The 25,097-nt window shown below is 36.7% G+C and overlaps 1 protein-coding gene across 3 annotated transcripts in view; it reads right to left on the reverse strand.

Moving 5' to 3' along the window:
• ASAP2 (ArfGAP with SH3 domain, ankyrin repeat and PH domain 2) overlaps nt 1–25,097 on the reverse strand; it is an 85,273-nt gene that overhangs the window by 51,516 nt on the left and 8,660 nt on the right. For all 3 annotated transcript variants that reach the window (XM_063425091.1, XM_063425082.1, XM_063425073.1), the window contains exons 2-5: nt 14,614–14,686; nt 10,522–10,667; nt 1,946–2,020; nt 344–393 (exon numbers count right to left, since the gene is read on the reverse strand). In XM_063425091.1, coding sequence (XP_063281161.1) covers nt 344–393; nt 1,946–2,020; nt 10,522–10,667; nt 14,614–14,686 — 344 coding nt within the window. The remainder of the gene's footprint in view (nt 1–343; nt 394–1,945; nt 2,021–10,521; nt 10,668–14,613; nt 14,687–25,097) is intronic.

Below are 25,097 nucleotides of genomic sequence, written 5' to 3' on the forward strand. Positions count from 1 at the left end.
CTGAATCACTTCAGATTTACCAGGAACCAGAACCAATTGTTTGATATTAGGTGTTGAGCTTTGCTGACTCATTCAATTTATTTAGCTGGATATAAAATTCCATTTTTTCTAAACTTATTTTATAGCTGTTTATACAGTGTAACTGGTAAATTCAAACAAGTGGCTTATGCTAAGCTGAGTTAGATCCACAACATAAGAAACAACCTACAGGCCTCAGATAGGTGTACATCCACTTCTGATACATGCTGCACCTGCTGAGAGTGTCCAACCTCAGCATTAAGTAACACCCTCTACAGATTTCAGTTACATTTCCCTCTTAAATAAAAATTTAAAAGATACATACACTTTTGTTTCATAGTCCTTCCAAGCTTTATCAAAGGGTTTTTTCAGGTCCTGTTAAGAAAAGAGAAAAAACAAGAGCCAGCTATTTACATGAAAAATACTGTGGCTCCAACAATGAAGACACAGTGCCTACTAGAACAAGTGACTCCACTCTTTCTTGAACCTAAGGGTTGTGCAAAAGCAGTCTTGCACATAGGAAAACCAATCTTGTAAAGAGAATTAATACACTCAAGTTATTAAAAACATCTCTAGGATGCTTTCTGCTATGATTTTACAGCTCCTTTTTACTCCTTAAAAGGTATAACATGTTATCCCAAGACCACACTATGTAATTAATGAAAGTAACTACTTTCTCATCATTCTATCTCTGGCTCTACTAGAAGGAAGTCTCTGTCCTGAGGCTGCAGTATACCCTTGGCTAAGAACTTGATTCATCACACTAAAGTTTAAAAAAATCAATTTTCCACTGACTTAATGGGAACAGTATAGACCTTATGGCTCAGCATGACTAATTCTGTGAGAAATACTGAATTACTTATATTCTAAATTCCTCTGTCTTCTTTCCTCTAAATAAGGTAGTAGGGATAAAATGATCCTAACTAGTTGTAAAGTTATTTCATTGATGTCTAAAAATGCAAGAGCTGAAATTTTGATGAAGTTCAGAAGAATAGACAACTACAAAAAATGTTAACTCTCAAACACTGGAAAAACTTTGCAACTACAGATTAGGAACTAATTTTTACATGTTAGTTACGAGACAACTTTTAAATTAACTGAAGCAGCATTGGATTATATTCTAAAGGCAGTGGGGAAACATTGTATTTAATAAATGTATTTACCCCGACACAAAGAAGAACACAAGTGAAATGTGGTAAGCAAACAACACAAAGACAGTAAGTCCACCTTACTAAATCTATTTATCCTCCAGTAATTTACAGAAACCATTTTTAGTCTATGTACATATTTTTCTCCTTCCTTCCATGTCCTAGAACAATAGGTGCCAGTCGCTTCCTGTTTGCTCACTAGTAAACAAAGCATAAGCCAAGTAAGTTTGCTTGCCATAGACTCTGAAATTTATCACAAAAATATCATCATTTGAGTCCTAAGTTGCCATTATTTCAAATAGGAAATGTTCTTGGGGCAGAAACAAATTCTGTTCAAACAAATTCAGCTTCTTTAAGAAAAATCCTATGCTCATACAGGCTAATGTATATTTCTTAATAGTTCCAGATAAGTTTAGAACGCTAAATGATAGAATGCTAATAATTCTATAAAATATAGCACTATCCTTTACTCAACTAAGTAAATATCTAAATCTTACACCTCTTTCCCTGCTTATCTTCTATCTCAGGCCTCCTTTTAGAGCTTTTCAAATATTTTGTACACACAGTCAAGAACATGTGGTATGTGAATCCACAAACAGCAGGGATGACTTGATTCCCAAATAAAAAAACCCAGAAAACAAACAAAACCTCCTAAGTCTTGTTTATTGAGCTAATACATTACTTGAGTATCCTATGCCTTCCAACACATAAGATTAATATATTTGCTAAATGTATTTATTGTACCAACAACAATCCTTTACATAAATAGGAGGACATACCCCTTTTACTCCTTTCAGGTCTCCCTTCAGCAAACTGTCCAATGGAAAAGTGATTATGTTGTTCATATTCTGAATCTGAAACAAGAAAATTACACCAAATCAGTTAATATATTAATAAATGTTAATACACACATTTCAGAAACTTTCACCAGGAAATCTTACATATTATTTTCCTATCCCTACCTTATGGAGATATTTATCAGCACAGCCAGTAATCAAAGATGAAAGTAACAAGAGTTAATTAAACTCACTCTGGAAATACTATAACCCAAGCCAGCAGGAAATCTCCAGAATTAGTGCTGATTATGAATATCTTATCCAACAGTGTCTGCAAAATAAGACCACTAATTTTTACATTGCCTTATTTCCCCTTTTAAATTATACAAAAACAATTACACAACATTTTAGCACTGATAATTTTAAGTTCGTGAGCATATTTTATATTAACCTTGTTTATTTTCCAGCTTCTTCAGACCTATTCCATAAAACATATCTGCTAGTCTCCCAATACATGGCATCTTATTCTGACAGAAGTCATAAAGACAAGGAATGCTGGCCTGTAAAATAGCCACCATTCCAATATTTTCCATTTGTTTTTAAAAGGCAATACATCTGCCTTATTTATCCCACACAAACTTCGAAATAAGAATTTTATGAGGTCTTCAGTATGTAAGTAATCAAAGAGAAAATAAGGACTTCAAGACAATAAAAATTACTTCAAATGAAGATGGTAAAATAGTCATGGTTTTTGGTAGGGACCTGTATGGTAATATTTTAATAAGGAAAAAGAACAAAGACTCCAGACTACAGAAAGACTGTAGGAATAAAACAGCTAGGAAAAGACTGTAGGTCCACTTCTTTATTATTCAGGGAAAACATTCAAGGTATGGACCATAATGTCTAGGCAGAGGGTTTAAACTGTAACTATTCAGAAGGACTGGTTGCTCTGAGGAGCAAAACCCAGAATAATTTAGAATAACATGATGAGAAAAAAAATCAGAATATCTTTTCAGCAGTTCACTGAAAGTTGCCCTTGGATGAGTTCCTTCTTTTTTTGGTATTTTATGCTGTTCTGTGAAGATGTGATTTTTTTCAAGAAGCTCTGAAATCCCTATATGAAGACAGATTTCAAATATTCAAATTACAGAAAGAACTTTGCATCATGTAGGAACAAATGCTTTTATTTCTTCAGGAATAATGTCAGGGACATTAAAGTCCCCTTTAGTGTAACCATCCAGAGATGAAAGAATACTAAAATTTCAAGAAAAAATTATTTTCAATTATGGATGCTTCAGTCTCTCCAGAATTGAAAAATACAAAATATTATCACCCTGTAGTTACTTGGTGGCCTCACTAGAACAGATTCTGTGATACGTAACAGCTGTTGTTAAAACAAACAAGCAAAGCCCTGCCGTCTCCACCTTTTCTCCTCAAAGAAACTACCTTACTGCATTTGCTTGAAATTGCAGCTGCCAGTCAAAGTGAACCTCCATCAGTTTTAAAGGTTATACAGATTGTCTCTGCATGGGAAAGCTAAAAAATACCAAAAATCTGGTCTTTCAAACTCTTAACACAAATCACGTTTCCCCTCCTCCCCAACAAGCTGCAGGATGCAAACACAGCGCTTCAGAATCAACCAGTTACATTTCAGCTCTGTATTTGGCTTGGGGTTTTTTAAGTACTTCTGTAAATACTGAATGAGCAACATATGGAAACCATCCACCTCCAAAGTCCTCAGCAGTACTGCCAACATGCACAGATCAACACAACCATTCCCAAAGATAATAAAATTGTACGTCGCAGATACAGGAGATAAGTGAAAAGTTTAAACTGCACAAGACCTACATAAAAAATCCCCAAAGCTTCTAGAAGCTGCAAGTGCACATCCAGAATGGTTATTCAGGTGGTCTCTTTCAAGATATCATCCCATATGAAGTTTTCTACTTTGTTATTCTATTTTATGAGTATGATGTAGTCAAATGTCTAACTTAAGGAACAATAGCCTCCATTTAATTATTATTCAAATTCAATAGACAAGAATAAAGAACAAAGCATTTCTCAACAGCACACACAAGACAACTGATTTTTCTTTAAGTCATTAAAAAAAAAATTCCAAAGTATTATCCCAAACATAATCATGTGTAAACATCAACCAGACTCCAAAATAGTTATGGATATTTGCTAGAATTTCACACCATGAGGCATGGAGTCAAAAGCAACTTAAAAAAAAATAAAAGAAAGGGACAAAAACTCTACATTCTTTTAAAAAGTTCAAGAATGTCTCCCTATTCAAATTAATTCCTTCTGTGTGGTATCACCTGTACATTACTATCAGTCTACTGCATTCCCTATGCTCCTGTTCTATTTGTAACAAAAAGTAAACATACATAATGCATGAACTTGTGATTATTAGCCTAGTTAGATGAATCATACTCCCTCATATTTATAAGTCAGCAAGAAATATACAGATGAAAGATCTTACATGTTTTTTCCCTCTTTCTTGAGAAGCGTAAGCTGAACTATCTAAAAATATAAACCCATTTTTGGCATGTGGAGAAGCACTAATATGCTGCAGCTCCTACTCTCTGTGCAGGGTACAAGGAGCTAGAACATATGCAATGGCCTCTACATTTTGACTACTTTATGTTTTAAAATACACTTTAAAAAAAATACGCAAAGGTGCAAAAAAGCTTCACAGAAATTAAAAGTCATCATGTCTCAGAGAAACACTAGCAAATTCCATATGTTAAAAAAAAAAAAAAACCGAAAAAAATAGTTGACCTCGTTTCCACTTCCAACATTGCTGCTTTGGCACTTGCAGTCTTCCTCTGACAGTTTCCAACAAGATGACAGGGTAAAAAATTAAAACTTCCTAAGTTGGAGAAGGCTCAGAGAAAAAGAAATGGCAGGGGAGAGAACATATAAACAAAACACATAGCTGCCAGAAGTACTCGTAGAGGCAACAAGCAAGCCGGCATTTGTAAAGGGGAAAGATGTTCAAGAGGTTCAAGGGCCTATGGCTAAACATTTTAATTTGCTGTTTGCTAGCCCTCCTGATTACTTTAAAGTAAAGCTCTTTTCCCTAAGAGCTGTGGATACTGGTGCCCGCAGTACTTCTGCAGGTTTTGTTAGCTAAATCCAAGCAAAATGGAAAAAAGCCTTTTTAGTATACTTCAGCAGCTAAATACTCTTCTTAACATGCAGAACTTGAAACTTTTTCAGTTTAAACTAAAATTCAGGCAGTTGAGCAGTATGATATGCTGCTGCCATCACAAAACTTTAGATGTAGTCCCTGTACTTGGCTGTGGGCTTCTCAACCATCAATGAGTGTGGGCTTGGGCAGGTGATGGCAGCAGTGCCTGCTGACAAATCATTGTTTATTTTCTTTTTTTATGGCAGCTGCTATTGGATTTAATAGTTTCCAGTAATTTTTTTCTAGTCACATGAGCGTTAGTAGGACAAGGCAAATCAACACAGTAGGGAGAAAATGGAAATCAGAACATCCACTACAGGTGAGACATTGTCTGAACTTTAAGGCTTAGCATCTACCCCTAAGACTTCAGGAAAAGGTGTAATGAAGACTGGTGGCACAAACCTTCCTCTTTGCACTGTGCCTTCCCCTCACACACAAGAACACTGTGCTGCCATTCCTCTGTCCTCACCCTCTTTTCCCCACAGCACAGGGGTGGCTGAGCTGGGACATCACCCACCACCCATTAAACCACAGGGAAAACGACTCCAGAACAGGAGCTGAGCAGCCCTAAGTGTCCACATGGAGCTGTGGCACAGCTGCCTAGAAAAATGTCTTCATGTAAGATACCAAGTGCTGCCACCATGGACTGCCCAGAATCAGCCCCGTTACCAGCACCAATATGCAAACCACAAACTGGGAACTTCTCCATTAGGAAGTATTTCATGGGAAATCTGAAAAGCATAAAACGAAGAGTTGCAAAAGCAGAGGAAGGGACTTGTGGGTATTCTAGCCCTTCTTCCTTGCCAGTGGGGAACTCCAGAGTGCACATTTTCTAACCTAGGTTGAAAGACCTAAGTGATAGGCTTGTATCACTTTCTCTGGGACACTTCACCCAATATTTTCAGAGTGAGATGCCATTTATATGCATGTTATTATTTTCCCCCTCCACAACCAGAGTTATCTGTGAAGCAAACCATACATTTAAAATTCTTCTAAACTTTCTTCAAAAACCTACCTATTGAAGCCCTAATCATATTTTATTACTGTCCTTTGAATTTCCTCCAGTTCAATCAATACCCTTTGGCAAAAAAATACAGATTTGATTCAAGCAGCTGAACCCATGCTGTTAAGGAGGAATTATTACATCTTGGTTTATATCTCTATAAGCATAAATCAATCAGTACTACTGATTTTCTAACTCTCAAAGTTAGCCAAGTTTTCCCCAAGTGTACTGGTGAAAACCAGAAAGCTCACAACTTAAATCATTAAGCTCCATATACAATACTCTAATCTCAAATATCTATACCTGTAGAGTTTTTTCATGGACTTAAGTGAGTCCTTCTAAACAAAAATATGTTTGTGAAGGTTCAGGCACCAAACATTGTTTTTTAAAACCTTGGTCTGAACAAAGAAAATTCTGGGCATAAATTTTTCAAGTTCATTAGATAATACAGAAAAGATAATTCCTTCAGTTTTGCTGTTACCTTTTACAGTCAAGCAAATTTTCTCTCTTCTTACATTTAAAAAGTAAGTAAAGCAAGAGTATATGGTCAGAAAAATACCATTGTTGTTCTTCCAGTTTTTCTGACTAGAAAATAGAATCTCTTACTCCCAGCTACCTTCCACAGAGTGGAAATATCAGATCTACTCCTCTCAATCCAGCCTGTTTCATTAGCTTTAAATTTATATAAATGAAAAAGAAAGGACAAGAGTATGTATAACAACAATAAATACAGAAAATGGTACTTGTTAAATAGCTCCTTCATCTTCACAGATCAAACCCCTTTTCAAGGAGTGTTGACAAAGATGTACAGCTAGAGTTTATTTCTTCTCAGTGTAGCAATTTATTGGATTTAAAGGAGAAAATATTTAAATGCAAATATATTGCAATAAGCCTTTCCTTGTCCTAACATTTTTCATATTAAGACTCACACCTTTATCCCTATACTTAAGAAGACAGAGTAATTAACACTACAAAAAAGTGCCATACTGACCCAACCTACCTGGGAGCTCCTCCTACTCTAGTGGGTGGTCCAATTCTATTAGGAATTAGTAACAAGGTTGCCATCACCACCCAATATTGTACTTGCCAGAAAATGCAGTATGTTACCTCTGAAAATGGCCTCTAGTATTTTCAAATCTTTCAGCACCAGAAAGACAAACTGATTGCTCAATCTTCTTAAAAAACAGAAATTGAAGAAAAAATTGTAACTTGATAGCAGAGCTTTGGCAAAAGAAAATAACTGCATAGTATCTATCACAAAATGATCCAAATAATGCAAACTGGGGTAGAAGGGCTAAAATGAGTGTACACAGAAAATATCAATTCATATCTTGAAGATGCATTTATAAATCACTTCAAAAGTGAAGAAAAACTACAAAGGTTGGATGAGGTGGTTTTGAATTTTATGCACTATTTGAAAGTGCACACATAAAAGCAGCATACTTATAAAAACCTCAAGATCTAAACTTTAACTTGAATAGTATACAGGTTTTAGAATTAGAAACAAAACCACTTCAGCTGTTACTGAAATACTTTAAAACACCAATGCCTTGATAAGGCCATAAAAACTTCAAAGCCTTTTGGAAACTTTTAAAATTATTAGGGAAAACAAGGACCTGAAATTCCAGTTAAAGCAGAACAACTTTATAATGACTTTACCTTACTAAGGACAAGTTTAAGGAAAATCTTTGTGCAGAAGCACTTTGGAGCTACAGCTCTAAATGCCATACAGGCCAAGAGCTGACAGAACACATTAGCTTCTAGAAACAAAAGTAAAATTTATGACAAAGCAAAACTTGACAGTAGCCCTAAAGCTTTGCCAGTGTTAATAGCTTTGGCATCTGTTCCAGTCTGAACATGTCCTCTCACTTCCTTGCACATTCCCCATCCACTTCAGTTAAAATCTTCTGTGGAAATTCAGCACCCTGTGAAACTGCAGAGATAGGTCTATTTAAAGAGTACCTTTCAGAATGTTTTTTCCACAGCAGCAGGTTGCATGGTCCTGGCTACATTTTTGATGAAAATATTTACAACCAAAATGTGGAATGCTACAAGGAGACACCAGAGGAGAGGCATGTTTTTAATGTCAATATGTTGAAAGCATTCAGAGTTGGATGTGTCACCTCATTGTAAGAATGCACATATGGCTATGACTAACAAAATACATGCCAAATTATTTACAATTACCATACAAAACTTGTTATACTGGTCAATACCCTTTTAACCTTTTAAAAAACTAAGCCTCAAACTGAATTTATAAACAAATTTTCAGAGTGACTAGTTACTAAAAATTTATTTGAGTGGCATTAGCTTCTTATAGGCAAAGCTATATAAAGCTATAAATTTTCATTATTCTAGATTTCTTTTTCATAAATATGGCATTTGCAAGCAATAATGAAATTCACATCTTTTTTTCATATGTATTTCTTTCTGGAAGAAAGAATTTTCCTATTGAGACACCAAATTCAAAGACCATTAGGTTTCCTTTGGTAGTCAGGAAAAAACAAAAAACTTCAAACCTTAACAGCATGAGGTGTACTAGAAAGGAGCAGAACTTTACAGATACCTGCTCTTCACCAGACAGTATTAAAGAAAGAAGGTGCCTATGCTATTGCAATATTTAAAAAAAAAATTACATTCACACCTATGCAAAATTACTCTTCCCTTCAAAAACAGAGGAAATAAGAACCACAAATTGAGAAAAACTGCAGACTTAGCTACTCTCTTATCACATATCCTCTTCTTATACACACAAACTGAAGCAAAAGGCCATAGCTGCTACTAAAAAACCCACCAGTTCACAGCAAAAAGAACTACAAATATTTCTTGAAGAAGACAAACAAAACACTTAGGGAGATAACAAAAGGTAACAAAAACATGCATTCCAACTTCCCATAGACACTTATTTTGGTGTTTTGCCTTTCCAAAGTGTGAAAGGAAAGCTTTTCTTGTCAGAAACATTTTTCAAATATAGTTGTTTCTGGTTTTAAGAGAACAAATAGCTAAGGTTTTTGGTAAAAAAGCAACACCTTCTAGCTTTCAGAAGTATTCTTGAAATGTAATACATTAAAAGGTTTTTCTGGGGAGGGGGTGTGACTTTTAGTAGATTGCTTTTGAAACCACCTAAACATCACATTTCCCAGATCCATCTGCCTAATGAATTCATCATACTGGAATTAATATATGATAGAGAGGGAGTTTTAGTCAACAGAAGGTATCAATTAGAAGACCCATTCCATTTTCCTTTCCATAGGAGCAGCCTGCTCCTGTGTGAGAGCTTTGGGATAACTGACTCACACTTGAATCAGGACACCTCTTCTGATACATAATCTAGATAATATTTGTACATCCAGAGAAGCTGAAGTCCATATAATCAATACAAAATACATTTCACTGTTGATAAATACATTTGTGGCTGTATTCATCAATATCATGATTGGGTAAAAAGAGAGGACAGCATCAGAGAGTGACTGGAACTGCCCTAAATCCCATCAGCTGGAAACATTCCCCAAAGAAGTGATTATGACCAGCTGGCTGCAAACTACAGACATTTGGTCTAGACTCACAAAAGCATTTGATGTGTCTCCATGCCATTGATTTCAGCAGACAGACTTTTAAATGCTCCTGGGAATCTGGGTCATGTTCCCTTCCTAGCCCCTGCTATAAGAGTCCTGTGAATTCAGGTTAATTTGGTACTTAAGATATGGGAAAGCTCTAGCTCATAGGATGTCATCAGAATCTGCCGTTTTTGTACTCTCTGATTAATGTGAAATTGAGGCTGAAAATTCTCCATTTATAATTAAAAATTCCATTCTTTTATTTGGCTCCATCCCATTTGGCTCACCAAAGAGGCTTTTAAGACTTACTGGCTTCAGCTGTAGGACTGGTCCCCAATGGAGGCTACTGTTTTAGCATTTTGCTTGATTTTGTTTCCCTGACTCACTTCCCTGAGAAGCAAAAACGCTCTCTTCCAGAGCAACTAAAATCTCCCTTTACAAACACAAATGGAAAGTGGGAAAAAGTAAAGTAAAACATCATGAACACACAGCAAATCAAGTTGGGTTTTGCTGGTTTCACAATATTAAAGCAAATTATGATGGGTGTTTTATAATGCAAGTTATAACAACTTTATTGTGGGAAGCATTTAGATGTGAGAAGTGTTGGAAGATGGGGGTTTGTTCTGGTTTCTTTGGTTTGGGTAGAGTTTTGACTTCTGCAAGGATGAAACCTAGGACATGAGTTATTTTCATGAGTTGAGAATTTTTAAAGAATTTTTTAGTGGTTGCTAAAACACAAATTATCTTCAATATGAAGAGCTGTTGTAATTCCAAATACAGCCTTTGGCTTTAAAATTCCATGTTTTTCTTACGTAATTCTTACCAAATTTTTGAAGAGTGCAGTTAATTCCTTTGTAAACACAGAAAATTTTAAAAACGCTGTTCCCAAATCTGGGTCATCCCTGCAAACACAGTTGCCACCAAACTTCTCCAGTGCTTGTGTATACTGTTCTTCATTTTCCACATGAGCTTCAAAAAGAGCAAAACATGAAGATATCATCAGTAGATAAAAAGTTATTGAAATCACAGTTGAAGTTTTTTTTTTTAAAAAAAACAACTTTCTAAAGTAAAAATGCTTACTTGATACAAAAAAAAGTCATTATTTACACATAACACTGATATGCCAGAAGTATGACAGATCTCACTAACTCCAGTTTGCATGTACCTATCCACATGTTGTACAAATGACAATGTGCCACGACAAGACAAACATCTGACACTCTAGAAAGACCCATAATATTTCTGCAACATAGCAGAGACCTCATAACAACTCCCGACTCCTATAACAAACTTGCAGATTTTAGTCTTTTATTAACACTTTCTTATTTTAACTGTGCGCTATTATGTTTTACTGTGTGCTGAAAAAGAAACAGAGTAGCTGAAATGTGCTGGCAGAGTCTTGGATCTCTAAAACAGAAGGCAATAAATCAAATACTCTTGGGCCATCCTAGGAAAAAGGACTATAAACCACATTACAGAGGAGGACAAAACCATATCTATGTTAGTTCTGCAGTTCAGGGCAGTAGTGGGCACCTGAAGCAAATCCTGGCAATCTGCATTTACCACAGGCCAGTTCAGTTCTGAAAGCAGCTCTGGTTCATGACAACCAGATTTCTTTCTGAAACAACACAACCAGAAGCTCTGCCCTAGAAGTTGTCCAGTGGTCCTGGGCTATACCGAGACAATTCACCCAGCACATACCTAAAATCAATGTTCAGAAAGCTTTGAGTTGCACATGTTGGGGAGTTATTCAGCCCAGGGTATGAGAGGAAATCTAGGCATAAAATAAATTCCCCTGATTCAAATATAAAGGAAATCTGAGAGGCTTCAGTCTTAACTACCTTGCCCAAGTGATTTGCTCCTAGGTCACCAGGTTAATTGCCTATATAGACAGGCATAAAAGGTCCCTTTGGCAAAAGGCAATTTGATCTGTGGAATAAAACTGAAACGGAAAGCTTTTCTGAACCCAAGTTTAGTGACCATGTCAAGCTTGAGCATGTGGACAAAGAACACCAAGTTGGCACCTGAGAATAAGAAATAGGCAATAGTTAACATTGCCTATTTCTTATTCTAGCTGTAGACATTTTCTAAAGCTTCAAAGGCAGTCAGGGAGAAAAAACCTTCACACCCTAGAAAACAAATTATGCATTAATAAGGACAAAGACTATCTTGGTCATTACATTAGACTAGCATAAACCCTGAAGATTATTTAGAGAGGATTAATCTGTTCAAACAAGCAATGATTCAGTTTCATTTCAAACCCATTTGTACACATCAACACATTAATATCCAAGGGATTTTTGATACAATGCCTTTCCCAAATTTCAGTGAATTGGTTATACAACCCATTCAATAAACTTATTGTGCTCCAGAGTAAAAACAAGCCCGTCTGTTCATGTGTCCTATCTGGACAGCCATTCAAGAACTTTGTTCTCAAATAGCAACAAATTTTGTCTAATTTCCAATATATGAAACTAAAACCCTCTGCAGAAGCAGTATAACATCATGTAATTAAAGACTGACATAATGTACACAAAGAATGGAAGTTACACAAACAGCATTAATTGTACAAGTTTTTAACTTGACCACTTGAATTTGCAGCCTGTGACTTGAATTTGCAGCCTATATTTTGAAGATAGCTATTAAATTTAAAAACCGAGTACTATCACTGAAAGTTATTTATTTTCCTCAGCATCAACATCAAGTCCTGAGCACTTACCAAAATTTTTGCTGTAGGATGAAGTAAGGATGTTCAACTAATTCTATTGTGTGACATATATACACCTGAACAAGCTTTCAGTGAACTGGCACAGGCAGCAAAAATGAGGATGTGGCAGGTGACAGCTCCTTTAGATCTCACAACTACCCAATAAGGTGAATTATTTCCACATTGATTTCTGCATTCTTGCTGCTTCCTGCATCCAGTTTAGCTTATGTGAACACAGGTGAGAGATCAGGCCACAATTCTTACAGTAAAAAGAGAAAGCTGCCCTGCAAGGTGAAAAAGCAGCTGCTAGCATTAAGTGTTATGGTCAGATGTGCAACCAGGAGCTGAGCCATGCTGACTTTTTCCCTTAGGAAAACCAGCACAGCACTCATTGCACCTGGAATCCCCAGGAGTCTTCTATTCCCCAACATCCTAGGGACTGCTCTTCTGGATTCTGAGGCATTCTCCAGAATGCTGATGGCAGTTTATTGCAGCAGTACTATTCACTGACCTGGTACTCCCCATGTGCTTCTGAAGAACACAAAAATCTACTTTTCTCATAGAACCCTCCAAAATACTCATCCTGTCCTATGGTGTTTTCCTGACAAAATTTAAAAGTTTCTCTACAAACAAAAGGTATGCAATCTATCAAAAAAAGAAACTTGATCCAATTTTGAGGGTCTAGAGGCTTTCTTTAAGTAAGAACCCAAGCTATGTACAAATTAGGAGTCACTATGTAATCATTTACAATGGTTTGTTAACTCTCACATTAAAAAGAAAGACAAAACATGTATATATTAACTATTTAGGGAACCTACACTAAAAATCCAGCCACTGTGCTCTTCTGAGTGTAGGACCATGGGGTTTGTTTTGCCAAAAGAAACTCCAGGGGCTGGCAAGTGGCTTGGTTAGTGATGTTTCTGCTGGTGGAAACTAAATGCCTCCAAACCTTTCTTGTCAAAGATTGGGTGGGCAGCACAAATTTAAAACGTGGGCAGGGTACTGATTTTACACAAAGACTAGTGATTTGTTACTATGTTCTAACAGGTACTCTGACTATGAGGCATAATCTAGCACTCTAGAATAATTTTTTTTAAAAACTCAACAGCCAAAAAAAACCAGCTCTCAGCCAAGCAAGAAAAAGAAGAGAATAAAGGATGCCAAATCAATGAAACAGCTCCTGATGAATCTTAAACTGGACTCTCCACAACCAAAAGGTAACAGCTTTATTACATTCGACAAGGAACTTCCTTTCAATCAGCTGAGATGAATTATACCACAGAAGCAGTTCTTGCTCTAACCTTGTCTGAACACCAACATGGCCACAAGTTCTGTCAGATATTGGTGGCTCTCCAAGGTTGACAGGCCTCTCTATTTTGCATTTCATATAGGTTTTGTTAGCCCTAATTGCTATGAACTGCACAGTGAGAACAAAAGCCAACCAAATGCCATTTCTTATCCACAAAAACAAATGCTGTTTCTTATTCACAAAATGCTGCTGATCCACAAAAACAAAAGCTTTAGTTATTTTTTTCAAAGAAGATTAACATACACAACTCTAAGAGATTGGCACACATTTAAAAATGCATACAACAATAGTCTTTGTACTTTATACAGCATTGTAAGAAAAATATCTGATTTTTTACATCATGACAATAAAACGTTGCAGTTCATCAGCTCCCTCTTGTTCTCAACATATATAAGTGGTAGCCACCAGGGAGACTGAGGTTTCACAAAGCAGTAGAGCCAATGTAGCTTCTTAGTGCAGCCAAAGAGTAATTTCACCCCCCCACAACCTCATCTTTTGAAGATACACATGGCCCTACCATGGCACTTCAGGTGCTCATCTAATCCCAATTAAGTTGATCTCACTACATCTGCAGCTTTATACAAGCTTAAAAACTCATCTAGGGATCTGCCAAGCAGCAGGCGTGACAGAAGGAGCAGGAGAAGGAGCCTGCACCCAGTGGAGAGGAGAGCACAGCTTCACCCCTTGGTACCAGTATGGCAGCAAGAGAGGTTTAGCTACCCCACAACACCTCACCTTACTGAGGTCATGATCAAACAGCTAGTTCAAGACTGCCGTTGAAAATGCACATATTTCTCTTCTCAGAGTTACCAGTACAACTCTTTCTGATCCACTATGACATCTGACTGCTTAAATCTTCCAATTTCACCAATATAAACTAACAGGAATTATGTACTTACCCAGACCAGATAAGTTTATGGCTTTGACAGATTTCTTCATTTTATAGAGAACAGTTCGGTCAACATCCAGAGCCTAAAAAAAGAGAAAAACACAATAGTGGATTGTCCTTTGGCAAATTTCTGCCCTGGAAGTCTGCTGTAGTTACAACTATTACATAGTTAGCTTTATTTCCATAATTAATAAATTACTTGCCATTTGTTTCCACCCCCATCCATACAACCTATTCTGTCCCCTTGTCCAAAAAACCACCTCCTCCATCTTTGCCTGGTGACCAGCACCACATAAACTCAGCAGGAAACAATTTACACAGTATCATCTTTCCATGCTAAATTATTAAAGAAGCTTAAACCAGTTTTCACCCATCATATGTTCTGACATTGCTGGAGAAATGAGCAATATCACTTCCTTGGGCAGAATATTGAAAATGGAATTTAATTTCAGTTCTCCTGGATAATTTAGTTAATTGCATTCTCAGCAATATGAACTTTCTAACTGCTGTGCTGAGCAAAATAAATTGCATATCTCTCAAATATCTTTCACACAGTTTAACACTAGGCTAAGCTTTCCCCAACACTATATAAAATTCAAGTTTAAATCTTGCCCAGAATGCTTAAGCACTTATAATCAATTTGTTTCAAAGAAAGAAGTAAAAGCAGGCAACCATTTTGCCAACTGAAGTGAAATATGAGCAGACTCAAAAATGTAGAATTGTTCCAGAAGGAAGAAGCAGAATTATAGTTATACAATTTAATTACAAAATAAAGTTGTGAAACTTGAGGAAAATACAGATTCCAGAGATGGTGGTATCTTTAGACCCCACTGAAGAACAATAGTGAACACTTCAAATTGTATTATGCCAAGAGCTGTTTAGCATGATACATGATAAAGCAAAGAAAATGCACAAAAATTAATTCCAGTTTTCATTCAAAACACTTCAATGAATTGCAACAGTTACACATCTGACCTGCCATTGTTTTATTGTTAATGATTTGTGTAAGAGACAGAATGCAGAAAAGTCAGCCCCTAGGAATCTATCCAATTATTTTAAAATAGTGAATGCAAAAAGTAATAGTAAGCCCCCTGATTCTGGGAGTATTCTTAAACTGAATCTATTTAGACCCCAATAGCTGAACAAAATCTTAACATCACTCCATGGAAACCAATCAGTTTAGACAGTGCCTTAACATTAATGGTTACAGCATCATGGTACTGCTGGAGTTCTACCTCCAGCACATTTATAGTTCACATCTGAAACATATTAGCAGAGGTGCAGAGGCCTTTTCACCTGGAATTCTGAAGTACAGAGAAAGGGGAAAATAAAACCCTCTAAGAAAGCCCAGAAAAGTCATGCCAGATCTGTTCACCCTCTTCAGCAATTTGAATTCCATCTACTTAAACAAGTCTGTATCTAGTGTGATCTCCAAGGTTAGATTAGTCACCTGTTTGGATGGGAGTACATTATGTGAATTCTCTCATTGTATATTTGGTGATTTCTAAAAATAACCCCAGAAAAGCACCCTCCAATCAGCTGGCTACAGTGGAATCATTTTGTTGATGACTGCATCAAAGGACAATCACCCTCTTGGAGTCCAAGTGAAAGGAATGTCTCCAACTACAAGCAATACGAGCAACAGTTCAAAGAGGAGGCTGACAGCCAGAGATTTAAAAGTTACAAATTCAATTCTCAGCTAAGTCTTAGATTTGTGTGTGCAGCTGAGAAAATACTAAAATTCTGCACCTTAGTTTGGGGGAGATAATTCTTAAAGAAAAGAAATGTTGGAAGGATAAATGCATGGGAGTAATTGTATTGCCATGGTCAGGGATTCAGACAGGCCTACGGATTCATAAAATCCTCTGGGCCGACTGCCTCATCAAAAAGCACAAACTCCCAGAAAGGAAAAAACCCTCAAATCCTCTTCCTCAACTAAAGTCATCATTTTGGTTTGAAATGACTCTCAACCAACTTCCACTTTCACCAGGATTGGGCAGCCAAGGAACAAACCCACAAGGCACAGCCTAAGCAGAGTGCGACAGAAATGGCAGCTAACGTCCCTAATGCACCAGTGACAACTCAAGCACCAACTCATTGCAGACAGCTGCTCCACACAGAAATTCAAAACAAAGGATAACATGGGAAATACCCCACTGACAGTATATCAAGGACAACACAACCAGCAAAACCTAATACCTTAATATGTTGAAATTGTACAGGTCAAGCTTTTTTGGGTCCTCTCTTCATCCCCTGCCTGTCTTTTCAGCTGTGTCAGTGCAAAGCTGTACCTGAACCTTAACAACCACAAGAAATTGGGGGGAAAAATCAGTTCTGGAAAGCTTTCCAAACAGGAAACAAAGGATAACAAATATCTAGCCAGTTCAAGAGGAACCTGGATACATTTATGAAATACAATTACTATGTTTCCAACTGCAGTAAGTAAACTACACTTGCTCTTGTACAAGTTTTTGTCTATTCCTCCCTCCCTCGCTGCAATCTTCTCATAGTGTGTGACATTTAAGACTGCCTATGTGTGCCTACAACCAATCGGCAAAATACTGAAAAGCTTTGCATCTTTAATACCATATTTCAGTCTTGCTTACAGACCAAAAAATAGAGAGAAGGACTTGGCCTTTGTTTAGTTGAATGGCATTGGTGTTTATTCACATCTAGTGTTTCAAAGGAGTAATTTCAGTATAAAACTTGAAAATGTCAGCTCGTTGTCTTTACTGTTGTTCTTCATATTTCCTTGTCCTATTCTTTGTTCACATCTTAGCACTGGGAAATCAGTTTAAATTCAGCTGTAGCTTCATTATGGTTCACATTTCTGAGCTTGTGTTTGTTCCATAAATATACACATACTATACCAATGCACACACATGCACCCAAATGCACCCTAATTCAACTTCTTGGGGCATTCTCAGTAGTTTCAGAGGCAGGAAATTTTAAAATGGCTTTAGATGTTGCATATACCCACATTTCTTTTTATTTGCTTAAAATACCCAGTAAAATCCTGAACAAGAGGAAAACTGACCATGTATTTCACTTGGTGGGGTAATTCTTTCCTCTTCTGTAATGTTTCTAGTTTTGTCTCAAAAAACTCTATTGTAAGACTGCTTATTTTAGCATTTGTTTCAGCACAACTGAGTCAATGAGGCCATATAAATAATTTTCATAGTCCCACTCAGCTTCTACCGATGAGCACTCAAATTTCTCAATTGTTAAAAACAGTAAATGTAGCTTTGACTTAAGGGGGGAAAATTCTCTACAGTACATAAGAAGTCACACTATTGTGGAAGTGGTGTTATGCACATGAACTGAAACAGAAACTTGAAAGTCACCTTCAGTGTGTCCTTGTCTGTGCAACCTTTTTCCACATACAGTATTTATGTCTTCTGTTCATTTACAATCATGTGATTTCTGATGGCAATCTGATGAAAACATTTTTAAGGTAAATTACTTTATAGTCAGAAGTATACTAGGGAGGGGAACAAGCATATCAAAACCAAATATAGATTTTTAAAGGAACACAAGACAGAGGACTCAAGCTACCAGTGATAAGTAGCAAAGCTTTTTTCCACATGTAGGAACAAGGTCCAGTTTCACTTGCCAAAGGCCAATTTCCATTTTCACTGCTTCAAAGGTTTCTACTTGAACAGTAAAATGTGTCAACTAATTAGAACCAAATCCATCTTACCAGGAAGAAATCTATCTGAGATTACTGAAACATCCTGAAATGTTATTCTACATCCTACTCTGTATGCCTCAATCTAAATAATAATAATAATAATAATAATAATAATAATAATAATAATAATAATAATAATAATAATAATGTTTAAGTCTGTTTCACATTGCCCAGAAAGATTTACGGGTATACAATTTTCAAACATTTAATTGTGCTGCATCCCCCCTCAAAAAATAAAAGAGAAAAGAAAAAGATTAGCATCAATCCTCAAATCTGTATTGTCTAAATAGATCTGTGTAATATAGATGGTTGGCACAAAAGATGAATGTTTTATTTGCTCTTTCCAGTAGAGTGAGGAGAAACAAACTGTTCTATTATTAGAACATTTAACTGAGGGAGGAAAAAAAGCAGGAAGACAGAAACTGAGAAACTGAACATCCCAGAGATGATTTTGGCACCTTTTACAGAACCAAAGGGTACGGGGGAAACCAGGGCAGTAGCAGCATAAGTGGAGAGTCCCCAGGCTCCTGGAGTTCATTAAGCATCTCTTGTGCCAAACTTATAGCAGAAGTCTGGGTCTTTATCTCTACACAAGGGTCCTCACACTAGCATCTTTTTTTCTTTGCAGCCCAGAAAATAATTAATTATCTGTGAAGGAATAGAAAAACAGCCATAGTGGATCAGATCAACACTGCATTTAACCTGATATCCTCTATCAGGAGCAGCCAACAGCAGATGTTCAGGGCAGCAAGCAAGGAAAAGCACGTACACATCCTTCCCCAGGATAATCTCCCAGTTTCCAGTAATGAGTTTAAAAACAAAAGACTGAGATACTCTCAACCATAAACACTACATAGACCAACAGACTATTCTTGAGAGAAACAAGAAGCTCAAATTTTCTCATTCCAGACAAGGGAAAGAAAAAACTAAACCTGACAGCACACCTTGGGAAGTAATGACAGAGGAAGAGGAAGGAGTCAACCATCACCTTTAATTTATTTTGTATCTAAAACAGTTCAAAATCTCTAACACAATCCTTCCTTCTTACCCACAGCAGCTTCCTTTTGGAAAATATGAACTATTTTGGAAAAAGCAACTATTCCACATTTTCAGCTATTTGGATGGGGTTATGCTGAAAGTATTCATAGAACTGGATCTGAATTTGAGGAAAGTCTCAAGGTCACCATTTTGTAAAATAGAGTCCATTGGAACAACAACAACAACAAATGCTTGAAAGTACTGCTGAAGCAGTTACAAAATTTTGGGAAATAAATCCTCATGTCATTTGAAAAATTATCCTGGAGCCAGGAACTTACATATTCTTCCCTATACTGAACATCTAACTGACAAATATACAAAAAAATATTAACACACTGATATTTGATGTACTATACACAGTTATCTTAAAATTATCTCTTTAAAACAAAATTGGATCTCATGCTTAATTTTAGCAATTTGCTTTAAAACATTGGGATATTCAACAGTCATAAATCCTGCACTTTATCCATTCCAGTATTTCAGATAATGCCAGAGGCTGCTGCAGATGCTGAACACATATAGGAACAACCTCCTCAAAAACAAAAGGGCACAGGAAGAAACTTGGCCAGTTAAGGAAAAGAGGAGCAATCAAGTAGTTATTTTAGTGACAGCAGAACAAGACAAGGCTCTTGTGCTTCACTGGACAGGTCTTGTTTAAAAACTAACAACAGCAAGTTTTTTATACTTGTATCCAAGAAGCACAATAGCTTGGCTTTTCTGGTGTATCTTCACAGGCAATCTGATATTTGCTGTAATTAATCCTTGCTGACTCAAAAGATCAGAGATATCCACAGACTTTCTGTCTCAGTTTGTTGTTTTTCTACAAGAAATGAACTGTCAACACCACTGGCTTCAATCCACTTTGGGTGGTAAAAAAACTTCATAAATTATGTTATCCCTCTCCAGAATCCTCTTTCCATTCTCCTACTGTTATGTCATTTCCTCCTTTAATGTATTAGTTTCTTTTCTAAATCATCTCCAGTTTCCTTCCACTGATCACCTTCCACAATCACAAGGGACTGATACAAAGAGTGGAAAAAACCCTTATAGGCATAACCTGGAACAAGGCATTGTAGCTTCTGAATATACCCTAGAACAACAGTAATTAAAAAAACCTTTTATTTAGGGCAATTACTTACTTGGAATATGCATGTGAAAAACTGCAGTAGCAGTTTTCTATGACATCTAATTTATATAAAATAGCTCTTTGGTGTGAGACCTGTCAGCTAAAGAGACTGAAGGTTCAGAGATAAACCTGCAAAAAAGGACAGAGTTTATGCAGAATCAGCTCTGAAAGGTCTCTTTCCACAAAAGCATTCTTTCCCCAGCATCTGGGTTCGTGGTTCTTGTGGGCCCAATGCCAAAGCAATCTGTTTAAACGAGCACTGGTGCATTTGGCAGAAGAATGTAGTAAACTGTTGAGCTAAGGATATGCATGGTGGAAAAAGTAATAGCACTGTACTTTGGGAAATTAATACTTGAAAGTGCAAGGTAATTCTGCTGCAAAGGTAAACTGTGGGAGAATTTGGCACTGCTCTATGTTATGTATAAAACCAGACCTGAGCATGATGACTTTGTAATGCATTTATTAAAACAAAGAAGGGATGCCTAAACCCCAGAATTCTCTAACAGACTACCTCTGTCAGAAAAGAAATACCAAATCAGAGGTTCAGAGATACAAAATGTTATATTATTAATACAAGTCATTAAATGAGACTGTTTCATGCTAAACAAAACAGGTGCTATAGCTGTGTATTAATTGATTTCCACAGGCTTCCCTCACAACAAAAAGTTAGAAACACAACAGATACTTAACTGGGAAACAGACATCAAGTATTTTTGTGAAATAAAATCTCATGCTTAGAGAAAGAATGGAAGCTGCTTATGCCAACTATTTCTCCAGAACACATCTATCCCCTGCATTAACCAATTTTTACACTGAGAAATATATTTTTTCTTCTCCAACACTGCAGCTATCTGCTTTCAAAGATGACAGGACTTTAAATACAGATCTCATAAGCAATGTAATAGATGACGTACTTACTCTTTACAGTTGCTCATTTATAAACAGAGGGTGTGTAAATAAAACTCCCATATTTAATATTTAACTGTTGTTTATTCTTTCAGTTGTAGTAGCCAATTCCTGATATCCATCTCCATTTATTTAATATTACATGCTTCAACATCCTAAGCTATATCACCATGTAAAATAAAGTAACATAGGCAAAAGGATTCCAGTGATGACTGTCTTAAATGGATGAGTAAGATTTACCAGCCCTTTACTCATGTCAATATTCTCTGGTCCTCATCCTGAAAGAGACTTTTCTCATGTTTTCTCATGTAGCTTCATGTTTTTGCATCTCTGTCTGCTGCCAGCCTCCATCAAAGCCTTTCATGGTCTGGAGTCCAGCTGTTGGAAGAGGCTGATCCTCACCCTCTATCACTCAACAGCATTATGATGAGCTGACTGAAGGGATTTTCCTTTTGCAGATTTTTTAATTCAGTAACTCTTTTCTCCAGTATTAAATCTTTTTAGACACCATCAGAGACAAGAAGAATTAATCTTTGCAGAACATAATGCCCTTTTATTCTGCATGTGATAAGCTTTCTGAAAAGAGAATCTTTAGTTATCTATGGTAGCAATTAACAAATCAAAACACTTTCAGATACTCAAAAGTTCCCATATTAGTGGTCTAATTTGGTATTTGTAGTCTTCAAAACCTCTTCTTGAACCAGGCAGACACTCTTGTTACAATCTCTATCAAACAATGAAAACCTAAAGTTTGTTTCTCCCTTTATGCTAAAAATGAGAACCTTTGCATTGTGTGCACAGATCAGCTGGATGCCATAAACTGATCTATCCCACCCCATCCAACACTCCTTTGACTTTTTCTTCTGTAGGTGTCCAATAATTCTAGGGACAAGAAACTAGCCTAGAAAAGAGAACAGTCTACAGCAACATAGCAAAATCAAACTTCAGTCTTAACAGGCCCCTGAGAGCTTCTTAACTGAAAGAAATAATACACTGGTGTCACAAACATCTCTGGCAGACACATATAAGGTGTCCATTCTGAAAGGGAACAGAAGGCACACAAACTCTATCCAGTTTATGATACACCAGAAGCTCTTAGGACACCATATTCCCACAACAAAGAATGACAGAAGGGACTGAGGAGACTAGAGAGGACTTCAGGGGACTTACTAGAGAGTAAGACAAATCACCTGAAATGAACCAACTATTCCTAGGGACATACAGAACCAACTGTCAAAATAAGGTTCATCAGAGGTAAAGCAGCATATTGGATATTATCTCTCTATTATCAGGGTAGAAATTTATTAACAGCATCTACCTACAATACTAATGGTATATTATTACACACAAAACCCAGAGTCAAATGAGAAAACTAATTTTCTCTTGAAACATTATAAAATTATTTCTGTTTTATAGTGGCTTCCAGACTTCAGCCTGTGATTTTCACTTCAACTTCTCTGTAACTTACTACACCTCTGAAAATCCCTGCATGGTCTCAGTATCAATACTCTTAAATGAAAGAACGCATCTGAAGTGCCACTCATTTTAGCTACTCAGCACAGAAATCACAGGACACTATTACAGTCTTGAAAGCAATGATCTTAAATTCTACTGGAATTTTAGCAGCTTTCAGTATAACTAAAATCAACAGTTCAGATATTCCTGTCACTAGAGACAGTTGCCTCAAAGTGTAAGTGAATCTTAAGTGACACAATTATTAGTGTACCAAACAGTGGATATACAATACTCATTTACATAATATTGATGCAAAAATAAAAGTTTTATCCCTAGAGTGGACTTTGCCAAAATAATGAGAGAGTTCATGTCATGGAAGGTATTTATAAAATGGAACAGATGGTACTTCCCTGTATCATCAATGAAGCATTAGGAAGGTCAACTCATACACAACTGTTACCTAAGACAAAACATTACCTAAGACAGAGAACTTCTGCATTTAAAATTGAAGCAATTTAGAAGGGAGAAGCATGTCCAGGCCTATCAGAACATCTATTGTTCTTAAATGAAATAGGAAAGAGCTACTGAATCAACTGCTTGAAGCAGAAGAGAGAAATGCCTGGATCTATCTGTACCAAACACCGTGTGTCATTGCATCAGTGCCACATCCCTACAACAGACTGGGCTGGAAATACTTATGTGAAAAACTTGTCATCTACATCCACACCACTTAAGCAACAGAAGAGAGTGAACTAAGCAGAAGAATGAATGAAACCAAACAAAAAGCAGCTTACAAAAGATTTACTACTTCAATGCTATTCTCATCAGCACAATTAGCATCTAGTCTACATGGAGTTCAGAGTGTAGGAGGACTCTGCTGGCATTTTTTCTATTGTTGTGTAACATACACCTACAGTGCTGGAAAACAAACAAATTATTAAAAACATGTGCTTTGCAAAACTCCACACTGCATGTTTTGCATGTGACTACAGAGCAGAGGTTCTGTGTTTGCAAATGCTAAGGAAATTTCTACTCCTATTGCAATAGCCAGACAGTAATCCTGTTTGATTGAAGGGGCTTAAAATGATTACTAAATGCATTTGTTTCTGAGTTGACTTCTGTAGAATACAGCCTAAGTTTCCTTGAAATTGCATATTCCAGGAAAGAAATCTTTCACTAACAATGAACAGAAATCATAAAACACGAGAAAATAATCCATAAGAACATCCACATCCCTTCAGTAGCATTTTCCCTTCCTATATGTTTTTTAAATGTAGTACAAAGCTTTAGGACTGTGAAAGTAATTTGTTCAGCTCTAATCACTTCAGCTGTTTTGATGTATCTATACGCATACTTAGCATAATGCCCAGACAGAATTATAGATTTCAGGCTAGAACTACATTGATAATCTGATCTTTAATCAGGGCTAGCTGAAGGGTCCACAAACAGCAGATGGTTCTGAACACCACACTGCTCCAAGACAAGCAGCAGAGTTTCAGCCTTCTCTCTCAGTTCTCTATTTCTTCTTGGTTTAACAAGTCAGACGCTAGAATTTATACTATAGGTTCTTTCATGTTAACTTTTACAGCCACCTCTTAAAGAGTATACTTCCAAAGAAATACACTTCACTGCACAGTATGTCACTTACATAGTAAATATTTTTGTGAAGCAGAGTTCACACACACAAAGAAGTAAATTTTTCAAATTCTGTCCAACACCTACTCACTTGAAAACAAAGCCTACTACTTGAGATGAAAAGTACTGAATCACACCACCCAAGCTAATTTCCTGCAAAGCATCATTGCTCATAAGAAAAAGCCCATTCAGTTACAATACTGTATCTCAATTCCTCCATCAATAAATTCTCCCCTGTAAGGTAAATTATTTTCTCTCTCCAAATGAAATTTAGATACGTATAGTATCTCATAAAGTCTGCATAATTCTTAGTGTTACATCCCATTTTCTGGGGAACATACAGGACTCTTCTTCCACTCCTAAACTACACAGTAGGCTATAGCTAAGAGATCACCACTATTCCCTGTCCTCCACCACTACCCCTTCCCTGTATTCCTGCCCACCTCCTTGCTACACCGATCCTTTTCACATTAGCCCTGCCCCCACATTCTCAGGCCTGTGTTTTCATCCTACTTCCTGTGTGAACACTGCCACACTCCCTCTTCCTCTGCAGTTCCTGTCAATTCCAATTCCTCAGAACTTCCTCAGGCTTTTTATGCATTTCCTTATCCCCTCCTTAATGCTTCTCCCCATGTTGCAACTC

This window comes from Prinia subflava, chromosome 2 (assembly GCF_021018805.1).
Source record: "Prinia subflava isolate CZ2003 ecotype Zambia chromosome 2, Cam_Psub_1.2, whole genome shotgun sequence".
In the NCBI taxonomy this organism is placed as follows: domain Eukaryota; kingdom Metazoa; phylum Chordata; class Aves; order Passeriformes; family Cisticolidae; genus Prinia; species Prinia subflava.